Consider the following 22795-nt stretch of genomic DNA (forward strand, 5'->3'; position numbering starts at 1 on the left):
TTATGCTATATTATGTATGTTAACATGCAGATCCTGTAGATGAAATTGTTCTTCCAGCATTATCAGTTTCACTCAAAGCAGAATAAATAATTTGATTTGAAATAGTGTACTTATATGTACACCAAAGCTTTTGATGGTGCAGCTTTTAAGAGTTAGGATTCACAGACCTCTTTGGCAGTGTCAGGCCCACAGAAACCTGCACTGCTGTGGCTGCGGGCACACAGCTGAAAGTGATTAGTCAGTGCAGTAAGTTGCTGCTTATCAGCTTGTCTGCTGAGCTGGACAATGTGCGTATTCTTAGTCATGGAAGAGTTTTAAGATAACATGTGTTAACTTAAATCATGGAGGAGGTGGTTCCAGCTAGCGTGTTTTTTATCTCACAGTGGGTTAGACCAAGGCTATATCTATACTAATGAGATCAGCACTTCTGGGAATGTTCCCAGGCACTGATGCCAGCTGGCATGAAGTAGCCTGCTAGTAAGCTCATGGTCTCCAGATCAAGGTAGCTGCATGTAAACAGTGTGATGGGAACGGCCACTTGAACATCCTGACTCCAATTTGTGGATGGGAATTGTTTGGGAGAGCAGTAGAAGTGTGCAGACAACTGTTGTAACAGTGCAGCAATATGGATGATCACGTCCAAGGGGCCAGGAACATCACAAGCCTCTGCTTTAATTTACAAGATATAGTCCAAGTACTCTGTTTCAGCGGCTAAACTAAGGAGCAGCATCTCATTACTGCTCTGTGACTTGCTCATCGTCATTGTGTGCCTATATCCCATCTTCATATGTATGTGAAGTTAGAGACACTGGATAAATATAGCTATAATTGCATAGTATCTATAATATGTCTGTAAAATAGGTGAAGTATTTTCAATCTTTTGATCTTTTGTGCATGTATTATAACTGTTAATGATGTGTACTGATATATAAATTTCCATGCTGTAGGACCTCAGCCACGTAGCTTCTGGGGAATCAGTAGATGAAGATATTCCTCCTCCTTCAGTATCACTACCTAAACTGGCTGCACTTCTTCGGGTTTTCAGTACTGTGGTGAGGAGTATTGGGGAACGCTTCAGCCCGATTAGAGGACCACCAATTACGGAAGCATATGTAACTGATGTAAGAATTTGAGTTTTTGTTTGTTGCTGGCATGATTTATCACCATGTAAAGATGTTATTCACTGTTGGGTTTCTTTAGGTTTTGAGCAAATGTATTTTCTTGAAGAAATATGATGAAATAATTTTATTAAATATTAAGGTATAGATTGAGATAGTGGCACATGGGAATCATATATAGCAGAAACTAACTTTTTTAGGCATTTTAACTTCATGCAGCTGGGTTTATGCTTGTATTATCTTTCTTTGTAACAATAATGTCACCATTTATTCAGATTGCTATGATGCTGTAAAAACTGAATTCAAATTGAGTTCAATTTTATAAAATGTAGGTTTTCTTATCCATGCTGTAATTGTATCAAAACTGATAGCAGTCCTCTTGTTCTAAAGTATTGTACAGGATGGTGTAAATTCAGAATAAATATTATATAATATGCTAAGTAGCTGCTATACTTCTGTAACAGGAACTGTAGGGGGTGTGAATGTTTTAAAAGAAAAAGAAAAGATAAGATAAAAATACTTGTAGTCAAAATCTTATTGTTGCTGCATGTGCTGCACAACTGGAATTTTTGCCCTTGCAGAATTCTGTGAGGGACAAAACTTCTCGGATAAATAAGTGTATGGATTTCCCAATTAAAGCCAAGACAGTTATGTAACTTGTGTCTTAATCTGCAGAAGATTCTTTTGACAAAATCTCAAGAAAAGAAAGCTAGTCTGCCTATTACAGGAGGAGTTCTGTTGACATCAGTTGGAACTGAATAGATTTCTGAATAATGAATTTAAGTTTTCTAGGTCTCTGCAGGTCTTTAACTGAGTAGGAAAGCCGGCAATTGAAGGTTTGTTTTTTCTTCTGAAGTGTAATGCCATGGCATGCATTATTCAGAATATTTTATTGATAGAATTTACCAAGGTGCAGAGTAGTGGATGGGACAGGCTATTGAAAGGATGTGAATGTAATTAAATAGCATGCAGTCCTTGTCTCTTTTTAATGGAGTGTAATTTAGGTGTGTTTTTAATTTTCCAGGTTCTGTACAGAGTAATGAGATGTGTGACTGCAGCAAATCAAGTGTTCTTTTCTGAAGCTGTACTTACAGCTGCCAATGAGTGTGTTGGTGTTTTACTTGGCAGCCTAGATCCAAGTATGACCATACACTGTGACATGGTCATCACGTATGGATTAGATCAAATGGAAAATTGTCAGACTTGTGGCACTGATTATATCATTTCAGTCCTGAATCTGTTGACACTGGTTTGTACATATTTTTATTATTGAAGTTTTCGCATTGGAAAATAGTATTTTTAAGCAACCTTGCTTTTTTTGTATGTGTGTATTAGATAAATATTTAAAACTTTTCCTGATCACCAGCAAGAAATTCTTCTTCTAAATGCTTGTATTCTTTTCTGTAAAGCTTATGCTGATAGCTTGTTTATACATTTGGCCTATTGATAAATTGGTGTTTTGTTTCAGCCTGAGTGTTCATGTTTTGTTGGTTTTTTGTTGTGGGTTTTTTTTTTTCCTGCCTGTCTGGCTTGACTGTTGGACAGAGCTGTTCTCTGGCCTCTGCAATTGATAATACCACCTGATGAATTTCAGAATCTTAGTGCTTAATATGTTCTATCTATCTACTTACGCTATAACCTGGGAAATAAGACTTCTTCAAAACATAGCTCTTAATGCGTAAGCCACAAACTCTTAAACCCACATCGATCTAAATTAATCATACAACTTTCTCACCTGTGCTGTTAAAACCTGAAGATAACTGATTCTCTGAGTGGGAATTTGGGAAAGCAAATACAAAATACTTGCATTGCTGGCAAGATATTTTTTCTAGATATAGTGTATACAAGCTAGAAGAACAGTATTTTAATTAATCTTTAATAATCTATTCTACTAAAAATAAATTCAGGTAGTTAAATACATTTATCATTTTGGTTCTTATCCCCAGATTGTTGAACAAATAAATACAAAACTACCATCGTCGTTTGTAGAGAAATTATTTATACCAGAGTCTAAACTACTTGTTCTTCGTTATCATAAGGAGAAAGAGGTAAGAGTGACTTCTACAGGTATACTACTATAGCCTTCATGCATCTCCTAGAATATATTCATTAAGCTGTAAAACTTTGTTCATCTTAAGTGTGTATATATATATATTTATCTAACTATATATCTGTGAAACTTCTGAAAAGGTAGATGTAACTAGTTCTTGGGTTTGGCATTTAGATTTGATAAGGAATTTGTAAGTTGGTCACCATACCAGATAGAGAAGTCCTTAGTTGATGTGGCTTTCATGCTCAGTGTGTTATGTGGATGATCCAGAACTTAATTAATAGATTCTGTAAATAGTACTTAATCACAGAAAACTGAAGATAGGTATGTGTATTGGACTAGGCTATTCATAGATAAGAAGCATAATTTTAAATTCTGCATTGGTGATTAATATATTTTATGATTTCATGCTAATCAATCATTACTGTATTTATATTCTCAAGGTTGTTGCAGCAGCCCACGCTGTATACCAAGCCGTACTGAGCCTGAAGAACATTCCTGTTTTGGAGACTGCTTACAGGTTGATTCTAGGAGAAATGACCTGTGCTCTAAATAGTCTTCTGCATAGTTTACATCTTCCTGAGGCCTGTTCTGAAATCCAGCATGACTCTTTCAAGAAGCATATATTCAATGTGGATAATGCAAAATTTGTTGTTATATTTGACCTCAGTGCTCTAAGTACTATTGGAAATGCTAAAAACTCATTAATCGGGGTGAGTAAAAACTCTATAGGTAGAAGTTTGTGCAATAAGTTTAAAAACACTTTTTTACTTAAAATATGCCATAATGCATTTGACCAGTAGTGCACATATGTATAATTAAAATGATCAATATTTTTTTCCTAACTTATGTTGTAGAAGAACTTCCAGTATTTAAAACTTAGGGGAAACAGAATGGGTGGACTGCATCCCTGGCTGGTGCATAACCAAAAGCAGTTTCTAGGGAAGAGCATCTTATCAGGGTTGTTCATGGATTGATTCTAAGATTGTCATAGTAATTCTTTTTGAAAAGTAAGACAGATACCAGCAGCTTTAGTGTGTCCTCTTTTCACATCAGCCATGTGAAGACACTTGTTCCAGATCTTTCCAAATAAAAACATAAACTGCTTTTAACAGGTTGTTTAAAAAGGGAAAAGAAAATAGTTGCAATTAAGGTCAGAAAATTATTTGATAGAGTTGTTTCCCTTGGGAAGAAGCAAAACACGATAATTAATGGTATGGAAACTACCCTTAAAAATAGATTTGTATACGTTATGTTTCTTTGCTTATGTTGTGATTGTTTTATAGATGTGGGCCCTTTCGCCGACTGTGTTTGCACTACTGAGTAAAAATCTGATGATTGTTCATGGTGACATAGCAGTTCATTTTCCTGCTGTCCAGTATGCAGTACTCTATACATTATATTCACACTGTTCCAGGTATGAAGATTAGTAATTAATCAGTATTTTAAGAGCACTAGGATGAACTGATCTGAGTAGAATATATTGTTGGAGGGATGAATTTAAATAGGCTATCACAATTACGCTTTTGCCCAAACTTCCCTAATCAGTTTTTACTTTCATTAATTGCAGGAAGTCTGTATCTCAGCCAAGAAACCATATCCTGGCTTAAAACTTGGCATTTTATTCAAAGACAGATTAGAAGTCCTGTGTTTGAATAGAGATAACTGAGGGAGAACTCTACTGAAAGTAAATAAGGAAATATTATTTACTATTTTGCTTACTGTGAGATCTAGGAGAGGTAATGAAATGTAAACAACAGATTTAACCACATTTTGGACCTTATTGCTACAAATGTCAAAGTAAGGGAATGTACTAGTTTAACTGTTACTCTGTACATTTCTTGATTTTTTTTCACTAAGCATTTGATACTAGCCACAGTTGAAACCAGGTTACTGGACTGCATGGACTGATGTAAAATTGTAGCTTTGTTCTTTTAGGCCAGGGATCAAAATACTTGGGTTTTGACATAATGCAGTTACTGAGTGGGTGTACATTAACTTTTGCTGCTGGGGTTTTTTGGTTGGGTTTTGTTTGTTTGTTTGTTTGGGGGGTTGTGTTGTTGTTGCTGTTTTTGCCCCCTCCTGTATATTTAAGGAAGTATCCCTAATCTTGGGGTGGTTTTATATTTTGCTTTTCCTTTCCTTTTCAGGCATGACCACTTCATATCCAGTAGCCTCAGTTCTTCTTCTCCCTCTCTGTTTGATGGAGCAGTTATAAGTACTGTAACCACAGCAACAAAAAAACATTTTTCAATCATACTAAACCTTTTGGGGCTACTGCTTAAGAAGGATAACCTTACTCAGGATACCAGGTAACTAACATTTTCTACATATCAGGAGACTTTTTCTGTTCCCAGTAGAATACCCTAATTCAGAAACCAGGATAATTTTTGTCTGTAAAACTTGGGGTAAATTTAATCGGTCCAGTATTTGGGGTTTTTTTGAAACATTAATAATGAAATACCTGTGGAAAAGATAGCTGCTTATTTTTATGCATGAAAACTAGAAAAATTGAAACCTTCATAAGAGCTATACAGTAAAAACAGAGCTATCAAATTTTACTGAAAAAAGTTTTTGCTAACTGAAAGTACCCTTTTACAATAGTTACAATCCTGTATTACCAAAACGCTGTGAAAGCTAGGGACATTTTTAATGTTATGAAAACTTTTGTTTAAAAAATATGAGTTATGGTATACTCGTCTGTAATGAAGTAGTTCAAGTTATATTGAAAGATATCTTTCTGTAACTGTATTAGTGACTAATCCTTTTGTTTTTTGAAGGAAACTACTTATGACATGGGCTTTGGAAGTGGCTGTTCTGATGAAAAAATCAGAAACATATGCACCGTTATTTTCACTCCCATCTTTTCACAAGTTTTGTAAAGGACTTTTAGCAAACAGTAAGATACTGTGTATTTTTACTTATTAACTGTCTTTTACGTGGCTTAATTAAGTACACAAGGGACCTTGTCATATACCACTGATAGCTGTAACTGTACTTGTTGTTTCATTTACTCTTAGGGGTGCTTCCAGTTCATATTGTGCAAAAACGTACACTTTCCTTCTATATTTTTCCTCAAATGGATCCCTACCTATTACTTATGCAAACAAATGCTTTTAGTAACATAATACTAGTAAGAGCAGTAACTTCCCAAGGCCAGGAGTTACTAACTTTACCTTAGTTTTTTCTTATTGAAATATATTGTGTATAATGCCAATGTATGGAGACTATAGAAGGATTAATCTGTCAGCTGTCAGAAAAGGCCCATAAGTAACTTGTAGCACAAGCAACTTTTACTAAGCATTTGTTATAGTAAAACCAGTCAATGAAATCAAAAGAAAAGTATTGCTTAAAGCCTGTGTTTCCTTCTACCAGCTGTGCTGTAAAAATGTCTTTAGATGTTCTACCACAACCAGAGTAATGCATAAGTTACCTAATTCTAGCAAGAGTAACTTCTTTTTTCCTTTCAACTCCTTAATTCAGCCCTTCTGGAAGATGTGAACATTTGTCTTCAAGCATGTAGTAGCCTCCATGCCCTGTCTTCTTCCCTCCCAGATGACCTTTTACAAAGGTACTCGCACAGAATTCTGTATATTATTTGAATTGTGCTGTTAATGGAAATGTTACCACCTTTTTTCCTTTTTGGTGATGCAGGTGTGTTGATGTGTGTCGTGTTCAACTAGTACATAGCGGTGCTCGTGTAAGACAGACTTTTGGAAAACTTCTGAAGTCAATTCCTTTAGATGTCGTGTTGAGGTAAATTGTTCAGATTAACTTCAATACAGAGAATGGTTTAGTTTCTTTCTCCAGTGACATTTATCTGAAAAATAATGCCAGTTGAATGTTGTCATACTGTCTTAATTTAAAATGAAAGAGCATGAAGTGTCTTGCTATCTCTTCTACTTTGTTACAGATTTAAGAACAGTAAGTAGTACACAAAGTAATTAATAAATTTGATAAACTATGCAGCACTTTTTGCAGCAAATATGAATACTTGTAATGTCCATGTTATCCAAGCTTCAGCAACATTATGTCCTGCAATTTGTCTCAAGGACCTGAAATCTTAAAGCACTTTGTCATAGTACCAGAGAGTATATCTATTTCCAGTCATTGCATATATGTCTGTGTATGTGTTTAACTTTTTTGTGCAACTTTTTTTGATTTTTTTTTTTTTTCAAATATATTATAGCATGGGTTGTTTTTTCCCCCCTTCTTCCTGCAGTAACCGTACCCACACAGAAATACAAGAAATTTCTTTGGCTATAAGAAGTCATATGAGCAAAGCTCCAAGTAATACATTCCACCCACAGGATTTCTCTGATGTCATTAGTTTTATTTTGTATGGAAACTCTCACCGAACTGGGTAAGAACTTCTTTTAGAACTGAAATCCATGGATGTTGAATTTATAGTAAAGAATTCCAAGCTACATCTGGCTTAAAATTTGTAATTATCTTTACAAATTACATTGCTTTACCTTCAATCATTTTTTTTACACTTATCTTTGGGTATTTATAAATATTTTCAAATACACACCTTTTTGCATATTTGTCTATGTACATTGTTGCTTGGAAATAATCCTATGAGAGATTTGTCTGAAAGCAATAGGGCGCTGAAGTGTGTGCAGTATAAACTTGTTACCACCTGAATTTGTGTTAATGTACTGATGTTTTCTTTCAGGAAGGATAATTGGTTAGAAAGATTATTCTATAGCTGTCAAAGACTAGATAAGAGAGATCAACCGACCATCCCACGTAATCTCTTGAAGACTGATGCTGTTCTTTGGCAATGGGCTGTATGGGAAGCAGCTCAGTTTACTGTTCTTTCGAAGTTACGAACTCCTCTGGGTAGAGCCCAAGATACATTTCAAACAATTGAAGGTAATGTAAAAAATATAGTCTATTTTTATGGGGTTTCTTTGGTAAGGTTGTGCAGCTAAGCACTTCATGTCCAAGGGCAAGAAGCGCAATGGCTTTATTTTTCAGTGGTTATAGATCTTAGCATGTTTGACGCATCAAGAAATGCAGTGGCAGAAGACTGATTGCATAATTGCTATTAACTTTTGAGGGATTTTACTTTAGCATTGCTATACCTTGACACATTTAAATAAAATGCTGTCTGGTAATTTTTTTTTCCCAATGTTTTGGAAAAACGTGTAGGTATTATTAGGAGTCTTGCAGCCCATACATTAAACCCTGACCAAGATGTTAGCCAGTGGACTACTGCGGACAATGATGAAGGACACAGTAGCAACCAGCTTAGGCTTGTTCTCCTTCTACAGTATCTGGAGAACTTGGAAAAATTGATGTACAATGCTTACGAAGGATGTGCCAATGCCCTTACCTCTCCACCCAAGGTTTGTCTGTCTTAGAGTGCTGATGTTACTTGAAACAATCTATTGAATGAACAGTGGGTTTGGGGTTGTTCAGGTCTTAACTGTGGAACTTCAGAAGAACTTAAAGTTTGAGGCTCTTAATTTGTCTGGCTTTGACTTTGCTTATTCATAGAGAACATGTGAAAACAGGATTTATTTCTGGAGTACCAGCTTGTGTAGTGGTACAAATCAAGCAAGTCTGTAGTACCTTTGATTTGTAGCAGTCACTTATTTGTAGATTGTCGGCAGTCCTGTTATAAAGTAACACAATTACGTGAGGCTTTAAATTGCTTTTGAAGAATATAATGATTATCTATAAACAATGTACCCTTTTGTGTAGTTCTAACTACAAAACATTCTTTACTGTTGAAATAAGCTGTTTAATTGCCAGACTTTGACATTACAGTAATGTGTAATTTATAGTCAGTTCAGTTCAGGATTTTTAGCTTGCTAGTATGCTTGGCCAGTTGCATGCTATGCATGATTTCAGACCGTCTGCACTAATAAAATTAAAGATTCAGAATTTTACCTGTTTCTTCATCTCTCAATTGAAAACTCAAATGGAGAAAAGAAATCTGTCCTGACTTTGATTGTTTAATTAAGTACTTAATGTAATTATTTTGATTCATACAGAAGAATGGTATTGTAAAACTTACCTTTTCTGTCTTTAAAGGTCATCAGGACATTCTTTTATACTAATCGCCAGACATGCCAAGATTGGCTAACGCGGATTAGACTTTCCATCATGAGAGTTGGATTGCTGGCTGGCCAGCCTGCTGTGACAGTCAGGCATGGTTTTGATTTACTCACAGAGATGAAAACTAATAATAGTATCTCTCAGGTATTCTCTTTTCAGACTCTGTAGACTATTGCAAAAATATTCCCACGATATTCTAAAAAAACTAAGCTAAGGCAATCAGTAGTTATTAAACCAACTGGTCCGTAAAAGATTTTGTTATTTAAAGCCACATTTTAAACTCATAATTCTGTATTGACGAACTTTTGTGGTTAAGTGATACTGTAGTTTGGAGATTAGGATGTGCTGTATACATGTGGTCAAATACTATACATAAATGAATGCTGTAGTTTGTTCGCAGTTTGAATTGAGCAATTTCTTTTTAAGTGGCAGGTTCTGCTTAAACCTCATGAAAGTTCTGCTGTATCAGTGTGAGGCCTTCCTGAGCTTGTGCTAGTATAGTGTCTTTGCTTACCTGTGGGTTTGAGCAGGAGGGGGATGTATCGTGAGGGTATCCTTCCTCTAGTAACTAGCAGATAGTGCAGGGGTGGGATGACTGGTTAAAATGGTTAAGCCTTCTTAAAAAAGTTGAATAGTTTCTTCAGTACATGACTTGATTTGCATAAATATTTTAACAAAGGAGGTCTGATAGATATTTATTACTTCCTGCTTCTTTATGAATTCTCATACTTACATAGGTACAGACTATCCCATAGTGATTGCTCACTACTGACATTCAGGCTGTGGATTCACAGCATATACTCTTCCCTCAGCACCCCTGCTTTTCCAAAAGCAGTGTAATGAATAAATATATGCAGAGCATGTATTCACTTGTAGATACATATAATGAAATACTGCTTTACCATTTCCACATATTTAACCATGTATATAGCTCTTATTTTATATGAGAATTGTTAAATAAAGCTTTTGATTTGGTTTTAGGGAAATGAATTGGAAGTGACAATTATGATGCTGGTAGAAGCATTATGTGAGCTTCACTGTCCTGAAGCTATTCAGGGTATTGCTGTCTGGTCTTCTGCTGTAGTTGGGAAGAGTCTTGCCTGGATCAATTCTGTAGCTCAACAAGCAGAAGGGCGGTAAGTTTTCTCAGATAACTGTATGTTACAAACTTGGACATTTTTTCCTTCTTATGCATAGTTCTGAATCCTTTAAACTGTGGTGTGAATCAAGGCTACTGATCTAATTTCCATGTCAGTTAAAGTCATTGTGTCTTTCTGAGATACCTAATGCATCCAGCATTTTTAGATATTTTAACTTTTAGTTTTAACTAAATTACCAAGATTTGAATATAAATGGTGTTCCTAAGGTGTTTTTCCTTAGTGTTTTGTACACAGCGATACTATTTTCATATTGTATTTAATTTTCCATTGCAAATTACTATTAATTTAAATATTTTCTAATGAAGTTGCTGACCAATGGTGTGATCTGATTGCCTGCCACAGTTTGCCAAGAGAGGGACTCCGAGGGAAATGCTTTGCAGTTTTAGTTCAGCTTTGAAAAAGTGTCTTCTACGTCTATTGAAGTAGAATCTTTGGCTGCAGATACAAATAAGTGGGTCAATGTTCCGGATAGGGTATGCCTTCATTTTGGTGTTTTCATCTCCTTAAAGGAATGCATCCTTTCTTCTGTATGAAATGAAAAAGGGACACCTTTTATTTACCTGCCATGTAAAAATCCCCAAACAAAACAAAAAAATTAGGTTTTATATTTATATATTTTTCCCATTTTTGTAAGGTTCCTTAAAATAATGTGCAGCTTTGTAATACGTGAGAAGTTTCTCAGAAATGTCAGGTTTCAGGTGTGAATTGTTGCCCTAGACCCAGTTTTACAATCCTCTATTAAATGATATGTAGTTAACCAGTATTCAGCTTTACTCATTCAGGTAAAAAGTGTGTCAAATATAAAACAAATTTATCTCCTTCAATCTGTACTTGGTTTGAAATTGGCATTAAAACCTGAATGGAAAAGCCTTTATACTATGCCGTAACCTGGAAATTCAGACAGTAAACTTGTATGCTATGTTAATCCCTTTCTTTTGCTGAAGGTGACGTGAACTTTCTGAGTATTGTGGTAAAGAAATGTTTAAAATATAATCTATTTACGAAAACCGAAAATTGGTTCTGTAAAATGCTGACTAAAATATTAAACCATTTAAGGTTTGAAAAAGCAACTGCGGAATACCAGGAGCACCTGTGCTCCATGACAGGAGTAGATTGCTGCATAACAGGCTTTGACAAAACTGTTCTGAAGTTGGCCAATTCAAACAGTGTGAATAATGCCAGCCCAAAGCATTCCTTGAATGGTCAGTATTTATTGTTTTCTTTTTAAGAGAAATACAATTTTTTAACTGCATGTATATAAAATTAGAACATTCAGTGATATAGCCATAGTAATGATAGCGTCTGATACTTAAATCTGAAAACCTGTTTCTGTCTGCAGTTAAACTGAACTGCTTAATGCCATTGAAACCAATATTATGTGTAGATATGAGGGTTTGCAGTACTGAGGTCTACCTGAATGAAATTAAAAATAATAGGTAAAATACTTTGTAATTTACTAATTTAATTCTAAATTATTTTAGATCATCATAACTTAAGGCATAGAATTTGACATAATTGTATCAAATGCACTAGTTAATCCGTTTTTTAACTACTGAGACTTTGTTGTAGTGTTCTGTTTCATCTTTGAAAAGGGATCTTCTTTCTTCCTAATTTAGTTCTTCTGTTTTCCTGTTTGATGTTTTACAGATATCACCTATATTTTTCCAAAACCTCCTTTGAAAAAGTTCTATTAAAAAAAAAAAAAGTGGAAGAATACTGTAAATGTTGTGTAACTTTTTGCTTTTTTTAAAAATTAAAGTGTTTTTATTGACAAAAGACACAAATTACATTTGAGTAATAGATTTGCTATTTAAAAATACATAACCATGAATATATATTTAAGTATATATACTTGTTTCACAGGAGAAACTAGAAAAACTGTTTTGACTAAGCCAAGTGACTCTTCACCTGAAGTTATAAACTACTTGGGTAATAAAGCGTGTGAATGTTACATTTCCATTGCTGACTGGTCTGCTGTTCAGGAGTGGCAAAATATGGTCCATGACTTGAAGAAAAGCAATAGTAATACCTCAATCAATCTGAAAGCAGACTTTAACTACATAAAGTAAGGATATAATTAATTTATTCATCAGTACCTTAGAGTTCAATATCTTAGAACTGAAATATTAAATTTTTATGGATTTTAGAAACTGGATGTCACTGGAATAGAGGCATGGTAAGAAAAAAGTTGTGTTCTTGGGAGGGGAAAACTTGGCCATGATATTTACTAGCCATACAGATAAGTAAAGAGGTACCATCATTCTAGATAGTTAATGTGGCTTTCTGACTGCTGAGGTTTGTTAGTATTAAAGAAAAACATCTTTTCATTGGAAGTAAAAGATACCAAATTTATTGTACTTCTATTGGCAGAAGATGCATCGTGTTGCACAACTTACATAATAGTAAAAAATAAAATTCCTGTCAGTGGTACAGTTTTTAAAAATATTTTAATTCATTAATCTAATGTAAAAAGTATGTTAAGGAGGTGGTCTTGGCTGCTTGTAGTTTGCACATTTATTTCCTAACCCTTGATATTTTTCTGGTTCGTGAAAAAATGTCTGTGACATAGAAATAGTCCGTCAAGGTTTAAGGGTCCTTTCTGTTTCATTTGACAACTTGAGTCTTTCCATCCCTGTACTACTGTGGTAAATATCATAAAATCCTTTTGGCTGAAATTCCTTGACTTGAAAATAAAAGCGTAGAAGGAGGCTTTGAAATAAAATCTTGCAGGTCTGAAAAAGTGACTACTGTTGGAGAAAGGAGCGATCCTTTTTCTTACTGCAGTAACAGTGTGTTGTGCAGCTAATCCATTAGGGGAGAGTGCATGCTTGACGTGAATGTGAAAGTGTGTCATTTCTGAATGTTCATGTTTTTGTGAACTAAACCCCCTGTACTTCTGATAGACATCACAAGTGCTTGCTGTACTATGCAGAGGTCTGGTAGTTTTGGCTGGTTGGAGTTAGTTTTCATCCAGATAATTACTGGAAGGTAGATACTATATCATCAGAAAAATCCTGTGAAAAGCTCCTGACGATGCACAGCACTAACTCTTCTGCTTCTGAGAAGGCTGAGGAGAGACTGTAGTAATGAGGATCGAAATAATTTAGCAGAAAGGGGAGTTTTCACATGCTGAATATTTATTTTTTTTTCTTTTCTAATGCAGATACTTAGATAATTCCTTTTTCAGTGGATAATAACAAGAATTTTGAACCTCTGAGTCTTCTGTATTCAGAGCCATCAAGCCTCTTAACCTTTTAGGGCCTTTTTTGTGTAGTTCTGTATGAGTCTATAATGCTTAAATTATTTCCAAATGTGGAACAATGGGGGGAAAAAAATGTTAAATTTGCTGCTTCAGGCTGTTAAGCAATATAATTTGTATAATCTGTGATCTGCACAACATTCCAGTATTCCTGGAAGTTTGGTTTCATGTAAACTGAAGAGTTGAAACCATGGCCTCATGAAATTCTGCCCCAAAACTTATTTCTCTGTGCATGGGGATTGGGAAGTTTTGGGGTTTCCTTTGTTTGTTTTTAAACTCTTCCAAAGTAAATCCTTTTTGCCTGACTATGGTAGAAGATTATTATATAGTGTAATGATATTATGAAAAGCTTCATAGCTGGACAGGTGTGATTTTCATTTTACTTTAATATTGAATTTATCTATTTGGTGCAGTACTATTGCCTTTTATTGATCTGTGTGAAAATTGGGATTTTTGCTTAGGATGAATCATAAGTGCTCTGTAGGATTTTGAGTTAGGCTTGAGTCTTTTGCTGTTTAAGATATTTCGCAACTGGAATAAAGTAAGAAATGTGAAAATAAAACTATAAACATTGAATTGCAGATCTTTGAGCAGCTTTGAGTCTGGACAACTTACTGAATCCACTGAACAACTAGAATTATTACCAGGAGAAAATATCAACCTGCTTGCAGGGGGATCCAAAGAAAAAATAGGTATAAATGCATAAGTTAACATTACTTCAAATACAAAAGTAAATATTTCTTCATGTATCTGTCTCTATAAATGACAGACTGAAACTTCTGAATGCAGTTTGCTGTGGTCAGTGGACTGACCATAACCTCAAAATGATTGGCAGTGGTCATTCTAAATGTTGATACAAGTGTGCTTTCTGGAATTACTGTGTTTGTTTATAAGTAGTCTATCATCAATTTCTAGTATGAATACATACAGATATATTATATATATTTTTAAAAGATTTTTTCCAAAATTCTGTGCTCTCAAAAATGCATTCTCAGACAGTGACACTTGATAAAATTTGGCAGTTCTAGTTGGTTTCAACTGTTTATTCTCCATGTAGACATGAAGAAGCTCCTCCCTAATATGCTAAGTCCTGATCCAAGAGAACTTCAAAAAGCAGTTGAAGTACAGCTTTTGAGAAGTTCAGTATGTCTGGCAACAGCTGCAAACCACATAGATCAGGAGCAAAAGTGGCAGTCAATATCTGAGTAAGTTGAAACGCACTATGAATGAATGTAATATACTGTGTAAAGCCGTTCTAGTTTGTTAAACATAACTTTGTGAAAAGCATACTCTGCTTTGTACTTCAGCACCTATGGTAGTTTGCTACCAGTTTTAGCTGTTGTGAGTTATAAGCAAAAATAGGATGATGCTTAACTTGGAGATTGTTTAGTTCTTTCAGTTGATAAAATACTGCTTCTTGACAGTTTAATAATAAAGTACCATACTGTAATTTGTGCATAATATTGCAAGATTTTCTCATCATCTCTTTGCAGACGTTGGATTTTCATTCTCTTTAGTAATTTTAATATCACTGTTTACTTTTAAAGTCTAGCTGACAAAAATGACTGTTCTGGTTCTTTTATTTCAGAAACGTTATTAAGTACTTAAAGCAAACATCACGAATCGCTATTGGACCTTTAAGACTTTCCACACTCACTGTGTCTCAGTCTTTACCAGTGTTGAGCACTCTTCAGTTGTATTGTTCTTCTGCTTTGGAAAACACTGTATCCAACAGGCTGACATCAGAGGTATGTCTGTGTGTTAAAAACCTGAATTGGAGTAATGTCTTTCTCCATCTTAAGTCATGAAGTATTGACTATAGAACATACATTCATTGTTTTTGACCATTGTTAATGATATTGTGAAAATAGTTCATTTAGTTTTCTAACATGCTTTGACCCAAGTTTTTTTAAGTTTACATCTCAGTTGGACTTCTTTCTATAGGTATAAATATAGCATCCCTTTCAGTTACAGTATTTTTAAAGTTTCATTGATAGTTGCTTTTTAGTGAAGTGTTGATATTTCTTCACTAAATACATTGTAATGCTTATTCCTACAACACACACATGTAACTTACTTTAAAAGTAACTTTAAAATATCAAAACTCAGTCACCTCAGTAATGAAAAACTCAATGTCAAGTTTCAACCAGCATGAATGATCTAGTTCTTATTTCTAATCATGTTCCAGAGAAAACAATTCTGCTTGATTTTGAGCTATTCTTAGTGTTGTCCTCTCAAAATCGAGCATGTTTTTCTAAAGTTGCATAAAAGGCATTTGCAGTTTATTAGTTAACAATAAAGAGTGGCTACTAATATGAATAAGAATGTTTACTCTGCACTAAAATAGTCTTTGGATTTAATAAATGAAAATACATTTTAGTAAATATCTCTCATTGACAACTTCAACTTCTGTGCCTCTTCCAGGACTGTCTTATACCTCTCTTCAATGATGCTTTGAGGTCATGCAAACAGCATGATGTAAGGCCGTGGATGCATGCACTGAGGTACACAGTGTACCAGAATCAATTGATGGAAAAACTTAAAGGTATATAAGCTCTCATTTTAGTGTTATGAAAGGTAAATGCAGAATTTGAACTTAAATCTTCTGCTGAAAGCAGCAGCTGTGTCTCTTTCAATTATTTACTTTTTAAAAGCCAAGTTTTGGTTATTTAGGTGTCTTGCTTTACAACTTGGGGTCTCAATTACTACTGTAATGTAGACACTGTTAAAAAGAAAAAAATCTATTCTGAAATGCTTAACAGTTCTATACTCTTCTACTTGCACTTGCTCATCTTTTCATATTTTTAAATGCTTTCACTTGTGAACACTTCAACACTATCAGTAATGGGGTCTTTAAAAACAGTCATGAAAGCCATTTAAATGTGCAGTGTGATAAGAGATAATGGGAGAAAAAGTTGTATCAGGGGACAAGTAGATTTCTTAGTTAAGAAGAATGCTTGTAGTGAAAAACCTGCTCTTTTGACCAGCAGATAATGTATGGATTTTTTTTTTTTTTTTTTTTTTTCATTTCAGATGGGGTGTATAAATATTCTAGGCAGAAATCAAGTCATCTAAATTTCTGAAGGAGGTGTTGGGAAATACGAAAGAGCTGAGCAAATTTTTACTGATGGCCATGTATAGAATACACTGGGCAGAAATTATCTGTATAACTCAGGTGCAATTATTGTTTGTTTAATAATTCTGTTTACTATGTCTTGCTTTCTCCTTCAGAGCCAACAGTCTCAATTAAAAGCCATCTAATGGAGCTGGGCTTAACGGCAGCGAAATTTGCACGAAAGCGAGGAAATATTGCCCTAGCTACACGACTGCTTGCCCAGTGCAGCGAAGTTCAGCTAGGAAAAACCACCACTGCACAAGACTTAGTCCAGCACTTTAAAAAATTGTCTGCACCAGGTCAGATAGATGAAAAATGGGGTCCTGAACTTGATATTGAGAAAACAAAATTGTTATACACAGCAGGTGAGTATTTGCTAATTATGTTGTAGATACTTGAGCTTCTTGTCCCTGTAACCAGGCTAATTCCCCTGACCATGAAGAAATCATAATAGGACAGTATCATTAGGAACTGATTTCATCCTATTAACTGTTGTCTCAGTCTGAAAGTGTTTTCACAAGTCTTTTCTTACTTGTCATTTTTAACTTCAAAAGAGAATCTTCTTTGTAAAAATATATTGTTACAAGCTGTATCTGAATATGCTGAATTTCAGAAGAAGTGTTTTGAATAAAGTTAACACTCTACTGAAGATATGCTTTTCATGATATGCAGGTCAGTCAACACATGCCATGGAAATGCTGAGTTCTTGTGCCATATCCTTTTGCAAATCTGCCAAAGCTGAATATGCAGTTGCTAAATCTATTCTCACACTGGCTAAATGGATTCAAGCAGAATGGAAAGAGATTTCAGGACAGTTGAAACAAGTATATAGAGCTCGACAGCAGCAGAATCACACTGGTCTGTCTACCTTGTCTAAAAACATATATAATTTGATTGATCTCCCAGCTGTTAATACACTAGAAGAAGAATATCCTAGGATTGAAAGTGAATCTACAGGTAGATTTATTCTCCTTCTTATTCTTTCTTTGTTAAATTAGTTACTGATGATTCCACTGAGGGATAGCACTAGCTATATTGATGAAGACTAAGTGCTCCCTCACTCATGTATTTTCATTTTCCTAATACGTGTATAAACAGCGTGTGGTTTTTTTGCAGTAGGTAACTATACATAGTTAAAAGAACTGAACACCTTAATACTGACATTTCATATTTCACATTTTTCTCATTCAAGCCATGGTGGCCTGAAGAAGAAACCGGAATGTGTTTATTTTGTATGAGGAGGATGTAAAATTTTGTCATGCTTTTGTCTGCTTTCAGCTCCTGTATTTGCTAAAGTTTGAATGAGATCTTTCAGATTAAGCATCAACAGGATTTATTATTTTGAAAGCCCTGATACATGTGAAAAGGAGTTGCCTTTTCTCATAAATAAATCTTCATGATTAAAGATCTCATGATCTTTAATCTGTACATAATTTGAACACTTCTGTTGTTACCACAAAATGTACTCTTAATTCCCAGTTTTTGGCAGACTTTTTGTCAAATGTCAAGATAAAGTTCTTCCTTTGCTTAAACATAGATTTTATAAATAACTTGTTTCCTCTCTTGCAGAGTCAGAATTACTTTAGAGCTGTTAATGGATGTTAAGTAGTAGGTGCTTTGTGCCTCGATGGTGAAGAAAATAAATGTATACACAAAAAAATGCAAATACACTGCTCTAGGTACTTCATAAAAGTCTGTGCTCTGAAGTATCTTGCTCTTCTGGACATAATAAGCTTCTTGTCTAGGTTCCATCTTTCTGTGAAAGAGAAAGCAATTGTAGAGTATAGGCAGTGGTTGTTAGCAAATGAAAAACTGGTCTTTGTTTTGCAGCCAGTGTCAGAACTGAAAAATAATTGCATTTCGGAAAATTTTACACTCTTGGGTACTAACTTGACTGAAAAAATATTACATACTTATAATGTTTTGGTGTCATTTTCTATATTAAGGAAATTAGAAGTAGGTTTTACATCGTAACATATATTGCTCTATTTCTCCCATCACAGTAAATATTGGAGTTGGAGAACCTGACTTCATCTTGGGGCAGCTGTATCACTTGTCTTCAGTACAGGCACCTGAAGTAGCCAAGTCTTGGGCAGCCCTGGCTAGTTGGGCTTATAGATGGGGCCGGAAAGTAGTTGATAATGCCAGGTAAATTCATCCTAATATTTAAATTTATACAGCACAGTTAGTTTTCTTAAGGTAAACCCTAGCTTTGTATTTATGCTTACTGTTCCGTGTGGCCCAAAGTCACGTGTGAGCAGAGAAGTGGGTATTCTATTGATTACTTACCCTCTGTAAGAAGAAGCGAGCTTAATTCTGAGATAAGGATGAAGATTTCTTCTTTCAAGAATTTTTATATATATAGTCTTAATGGGTTCAGTAGCTCTATGAATACTAATATATTGGGAATCAATAATGCATTAAATGTTACAGTCAGGGAGAAGGTGTTCGTCTGCTGCCCCGGGAAAAATCTGAGGTTCAGAACTTGCTTCCAGACAACATTGCAGAGGAAGATAAAGAGAAAATCTATGGGATTCTTGGGCAGGCAGTGTGTCGTCCAGCTGGGATTCAAGTAAGTGTAAATTTCCTTGCTTAAAAAATGTTCAACTTCAGCGTGAACCTTATTTTTCCTCTACTTGTGATTCATATTAACTCCTGTAAATGTTTTAAAGTTAAAACTCAAACGATGCAGGAGTCTCTAAGAAACCATCTGTTAGCTAAGTGGTAACGCATCTGTTTTATGGACTATGGTAATATGATCAAGTAATGCAATTGCATGAGTTGCCTAGATAAAAACTAATACTGCTTGTAGAAATGTTTGGAGGACTTAATCAAATCTGCTCTTTATTTGCATTTAGGATGAAGATATGACTCTGCAAATCACTGAAAATGAAGACAATGAAGAAGATGATATGGTGGATGTTATATGGCGTCAATTATTAACAAGTTGTCCCTGGCTTTCAGATCTTGACGAAAATGCAACAGAAGGGTTAATTAAAGTGTGGAGGAAAGTTGTAGACAGAATCTTCAGCCTCTATAAACTCTCCTGCAGTGCATACTTTACTTTTCTCAAACTCAATGCTGGTCAGGTTAGTGTTTGTGTTGATGAGGAAATACAATTAGAAACTTCTCTAAATGATGAAATGAACTGTATACATAGCTTAGAGGACTATTTCTTTCTTTCAAGGTTCCACTTGATGAAGATGATCCCAGGCTGCACTTAAGAAATACTTCTGAGCAAAGCACTGATGATGTTATTGTGATGGCAACCCTAAGACTGTTACGATTGCTTGTGAAACATGCTGGAGAACTTAGACAGTATCTAGAGCATGGGCTAGAAACTACACCTACTGCTCCTTGGAGAGGTAAGTATATGCTATTTAATTGTTAAAATTAATTTTAACGCATTTTTTCTAATTACAAGCAGAAAGGTATTCACTTTCATAAAATTCTTATTTAAGCATGATGGAAAGAGAGCCTGTCTTTTACTAAGTAATTAGAAAGGAAATAATAAAGATAAGAAAGGAAATCCAGTTTGTGAAGTATTATGAATTTTTTCCAAGCTACAGTTTGAATTGCAGTTCAGGGGAAGATGTGTGGCTAAAGCCAAATGTCTCAGTAGTAGCTGTTTGTCACTACACTACTGGTTCTGGTTGCTCAGGAACTTTCCCAAAAAGGTTATTGAGTTAGTGTGGAAGGCAGCAGCGGAAGAGGGCCAACTATTGCAAAATTGTACTCTTGAAATACTCAGTTATGGTAACTTCAAGAACTATTAATTGGACTCTCCCTTATTTTTGAAAAATTATATAACATACAGTGTACAAAACTGATATCCTAGTGCTTGGCTAAAGGATTTATATATTGCATCTGATGTTATCTGTATTTGAATAGTAGATGAAAATAAACTATTGCCTGTACTGTGAAAAGGCAGTTATTTAAAAGAAGTTTTTATTGGTAGACTAGACATTTATGTTCTCTCATGCAAAAACAGCATGCTTTTAAAAATAAAATAAAATTCTGCATCATTTGAAGTGAAATTAAATGAATCGGCACATTTTCTTTTCCTGTTTATGAAGGTATTATACCTCAGCTTTTCTCCCGCCTGAATCACCCAGAAGTGTATGTTCGTCAGAGTATTTGCAACTTACTGTGTCGAGTGGCTCAAGATTCTCCTCATCTCATACTATATCCTGCAATAGTGGGTACCATTTCACTTAGCAGTGAGTCCCAGACTTCAGGTATGGAGGAAAAATTAAATGTTCACATACACGTTAGCTAATATGTTTTTATATACTGGATAAAATGATACTGAGGGGTTTTTTTCAGTAACTCTGATACTTTCTATCTTAAGAATATTTTTATTATGGGACCTCACTGATACCTTTGTTTTGATTTAAGTTTAGCAAATAGGTTAGTTTTTTCAATTTTATCGTCGTATACTTTGCCAGTACTTAATATAATACGGGGACGTGATGCTAAATGAATTATTGAGTGATGTATCTTTCAAGGCCAGAACAGTGTAGCTAATATTTTAACATCTATTTTTAATTTAGGAAGCAAGCTGCCTTCTGCCATCCCTACTTTGCTAGGTAATATTCAAGGAGAAGAACTGTTGGGTGGTGAATGTGATGGGGGGAGCCCCCCAGCTTCTCAAGAAAGTAGTAAAGATGACACAAAAGTTGGGTTAAATGAAGATCAAGCAATGATGCAAGATTGTTACAGCAAAATTGTGGAGAAACTCTCTGCTGCAAATCCAACAATGGTATTGCAGGTAAATAATCCAAATGTATGCTGCTTGTGCTCTTATCTGAACCACAAAGTATGTTTTATGTATATCTTGTACCAAATTTTCAGTAGGTCGATTCACATCTTTGCTGTTAGGCTATCATCTTTTTTCAAGTTGTTCATCTACACAAGCAATTTTTAATATTAGTACTCTTAAAAGTAAGTGAATCTTTATTTTGTACAGGTTCAGATGCTAGTGGCTGAGCTGCGCAGGGTTACGGTTCTTTGGGATGAACTTTGGTTAGGAGTTTTACTGCAGCAGCACATGTACGTCCTCAGAAGGATTCAACAACTGGAAGATGAAGTCAAGAGGGTCCAAAACAACAACACTTTAAGGAAGTATGTCTTTTTTTGAATAATTCGAGTGATAATCGTTAACAGATGTTTGTTCTTGGGGAAGCATACAGTCAAACCGATCAACACTGTTGTTGCTTCTGAATTCATACTATCCTAGCTGCTTCTTTGTAAGCCAGTAACCTTATTTCAAGAATATTTTGATGCTGCATCTAGTATTCTAATCAAATGAGAAACAACAGTCTACCTGTGAATCCATGTTGGGATTTCCTTAGTAATAGTGTGTTAGAACCCAGTGCATATTAAGTTGTGGATTATGAGATTCTATAGTTCTTCATTTCCAAGGTCTTTCTTACAAGTCAGCTGAAATGAGGACAAGTATGTTGAAGGGTGTAATGTATTTGGAGTTTACTGTAAATACATATATTTGAAGTAAACAGAATGTCTTAATCTGCTTTTGGTTTTCAGTGTTTAGCAAGTCTTTGCTTCTCCCTCACCTGAGTTTTCCTGTGAATGGATTAGTGGAAGAAGAAAGCCATTCACTGGGCACCTGGCTAAGCTTAAGAATGCCTCTTGATTTCTATAGTCAGGGCTGACATGGAATGAGAGAACAGCATGATCTGAATTGCTCCCTTCCCCTTCTTTTGTAGTGTGGTACATCCTCAGTAGTAAAGAGCTGTTTTATTAAAGGAAATCAGTTGTTGAGAGTGGTTTCAGCTCTGAGCTTCTCAGGGTTTCCAGTGGTGAAGAACCCAGTTCAGATGTTTCAGTTAAAAAAGAAAAAAGTGTGGTTCAGGGGAGCATGCATTCAATGTGATATGAAATACCTTTCCTTTTAACACCATCATCCTGGAAGACCTAGAGATGTAATTTTCATGAATTCTTAGATGTCTCATTTGCAGTCTTATTCTGATGCTCTGCTTGTGAAGTAACTTGGTTTTATGG

At 35.0% G+C, this 22795-nt stretch overlaps 1 protein-coding gene across 4 annotated transcripts in view; it reads left to right on the forward strand.

The window, feature by feature from the left end:
• Positions 1 to 22795, forward strand: part of SMG1 (SMG1 nonsense mediated mRNA decay associated PI3K related kinase) — a 67346-nt gene that overhangs the window by 25014 nt on the left and 19537 nt on the right. For all 4 annotated transcript variants that reach the window (XM_074886509.1, XM_074886508.1, XM_074886510.1 and 1 more), the window contains 29 exons: positions 948 to 1121; positions 2143 to 2367; positions 3065 to 3166; positions 3612 to 3881; positions 4455 to 4585; positions 5319 to 5480; positions 5949 to 6067; positions 6652 to 6739; positions 6823 to 6924; positions 7391 to 7531; positions 7847 to 8046; positions 8326 to 8522; positions 9214 to 9381; positions 10219 to 10373; positions 11454 to 11599; positions 12261 to 12462; positions 14239 to 14348; positions 14714 to 14861; positions 15245 to 15404; positions 16081 to 16201; positions 16888 to 17136; positions 17444 to 17728; positions 18775 to 18919; positions 19205 to 19343; positions 19630 to 19860; positions 19959 to 20136; positions 20848 to 21009; positions 21325 to 21542; positions 21741 to 21895. In XM_074886509.1, the coding sequence (XP_074742610.1) occupies positions 948 to 1121; positions 2143 to 2367; positions 3065 to 3166; positions 3612 to 3881; positions 4455 to 4585; positions 5319 to 5480; positions 5949 to 6067; positions 6652 to 6739; positions 6823 to 6924; positions 7391 to 7531; positions 7847 to 8046; positions 8326 to 8522; positions 9214 to 9381; positions 10219 to 10373; positions 11454 to 11599; positions 12261 to 12462; positions 14239 to 14348; positions 14714 to 14861; positions 15245 to 15404; positions 16081 to 16201; positions 16888 to 17136; positions 17444 to 17728; positions 18775 to 18919; positions 19205 to 19343; positions 19630 to 19860; positions 19959 to 20136; positions 20848 to 21009; positions 21325 to 21542; positions 21741 to 21895 (4883 nt within the window). The remainder of the gene's footprint in view (positions 1 to 947; positions 1122 to 2142; positions 2368 to 3064; positions 3167 to 3611; positions 3882 to 4454; positions 4586 to 5318; positions 5481 to 5948; positions 6068 to 6651; positions 6740 to 6822; positions 6925 to 7390; positions 7532 to 7846; positions 8047 to 8325; positions 8523 to 9213; positions 9382 to 10218; positions 10374 to 11453; positions 11600 to 12260; positions 12463 to 14238; positions 14349 to 14713; positions 14862 to 15244; positions 15405 to 16080; positions 16202 to 16887; positions 17137 to 17443; positions 17729 to 18774; positions 18920 to 19204; positions 19344 to 19629; positions 19861 to 19958; positions 20137 to 20847; positions 21010 to 21324; positions 21543 to 21740; positions 21896 to 22795) is intronic.

Source organism: Strix uralensis, chromosome 16 (assembly GCF_047716275.1).
Source record: "Strix uralensis isolate ZFMK-TIS-50842 chromosome 16, bStrUra1, whole genome shotgun sequence".
Classification (NCBI taxonomy): domain Eukaryota; kingdom Metazoa; phylum Chordata; class Aves; order Strigiformes; family Strigidae; genus Strix; species Strix uralensis.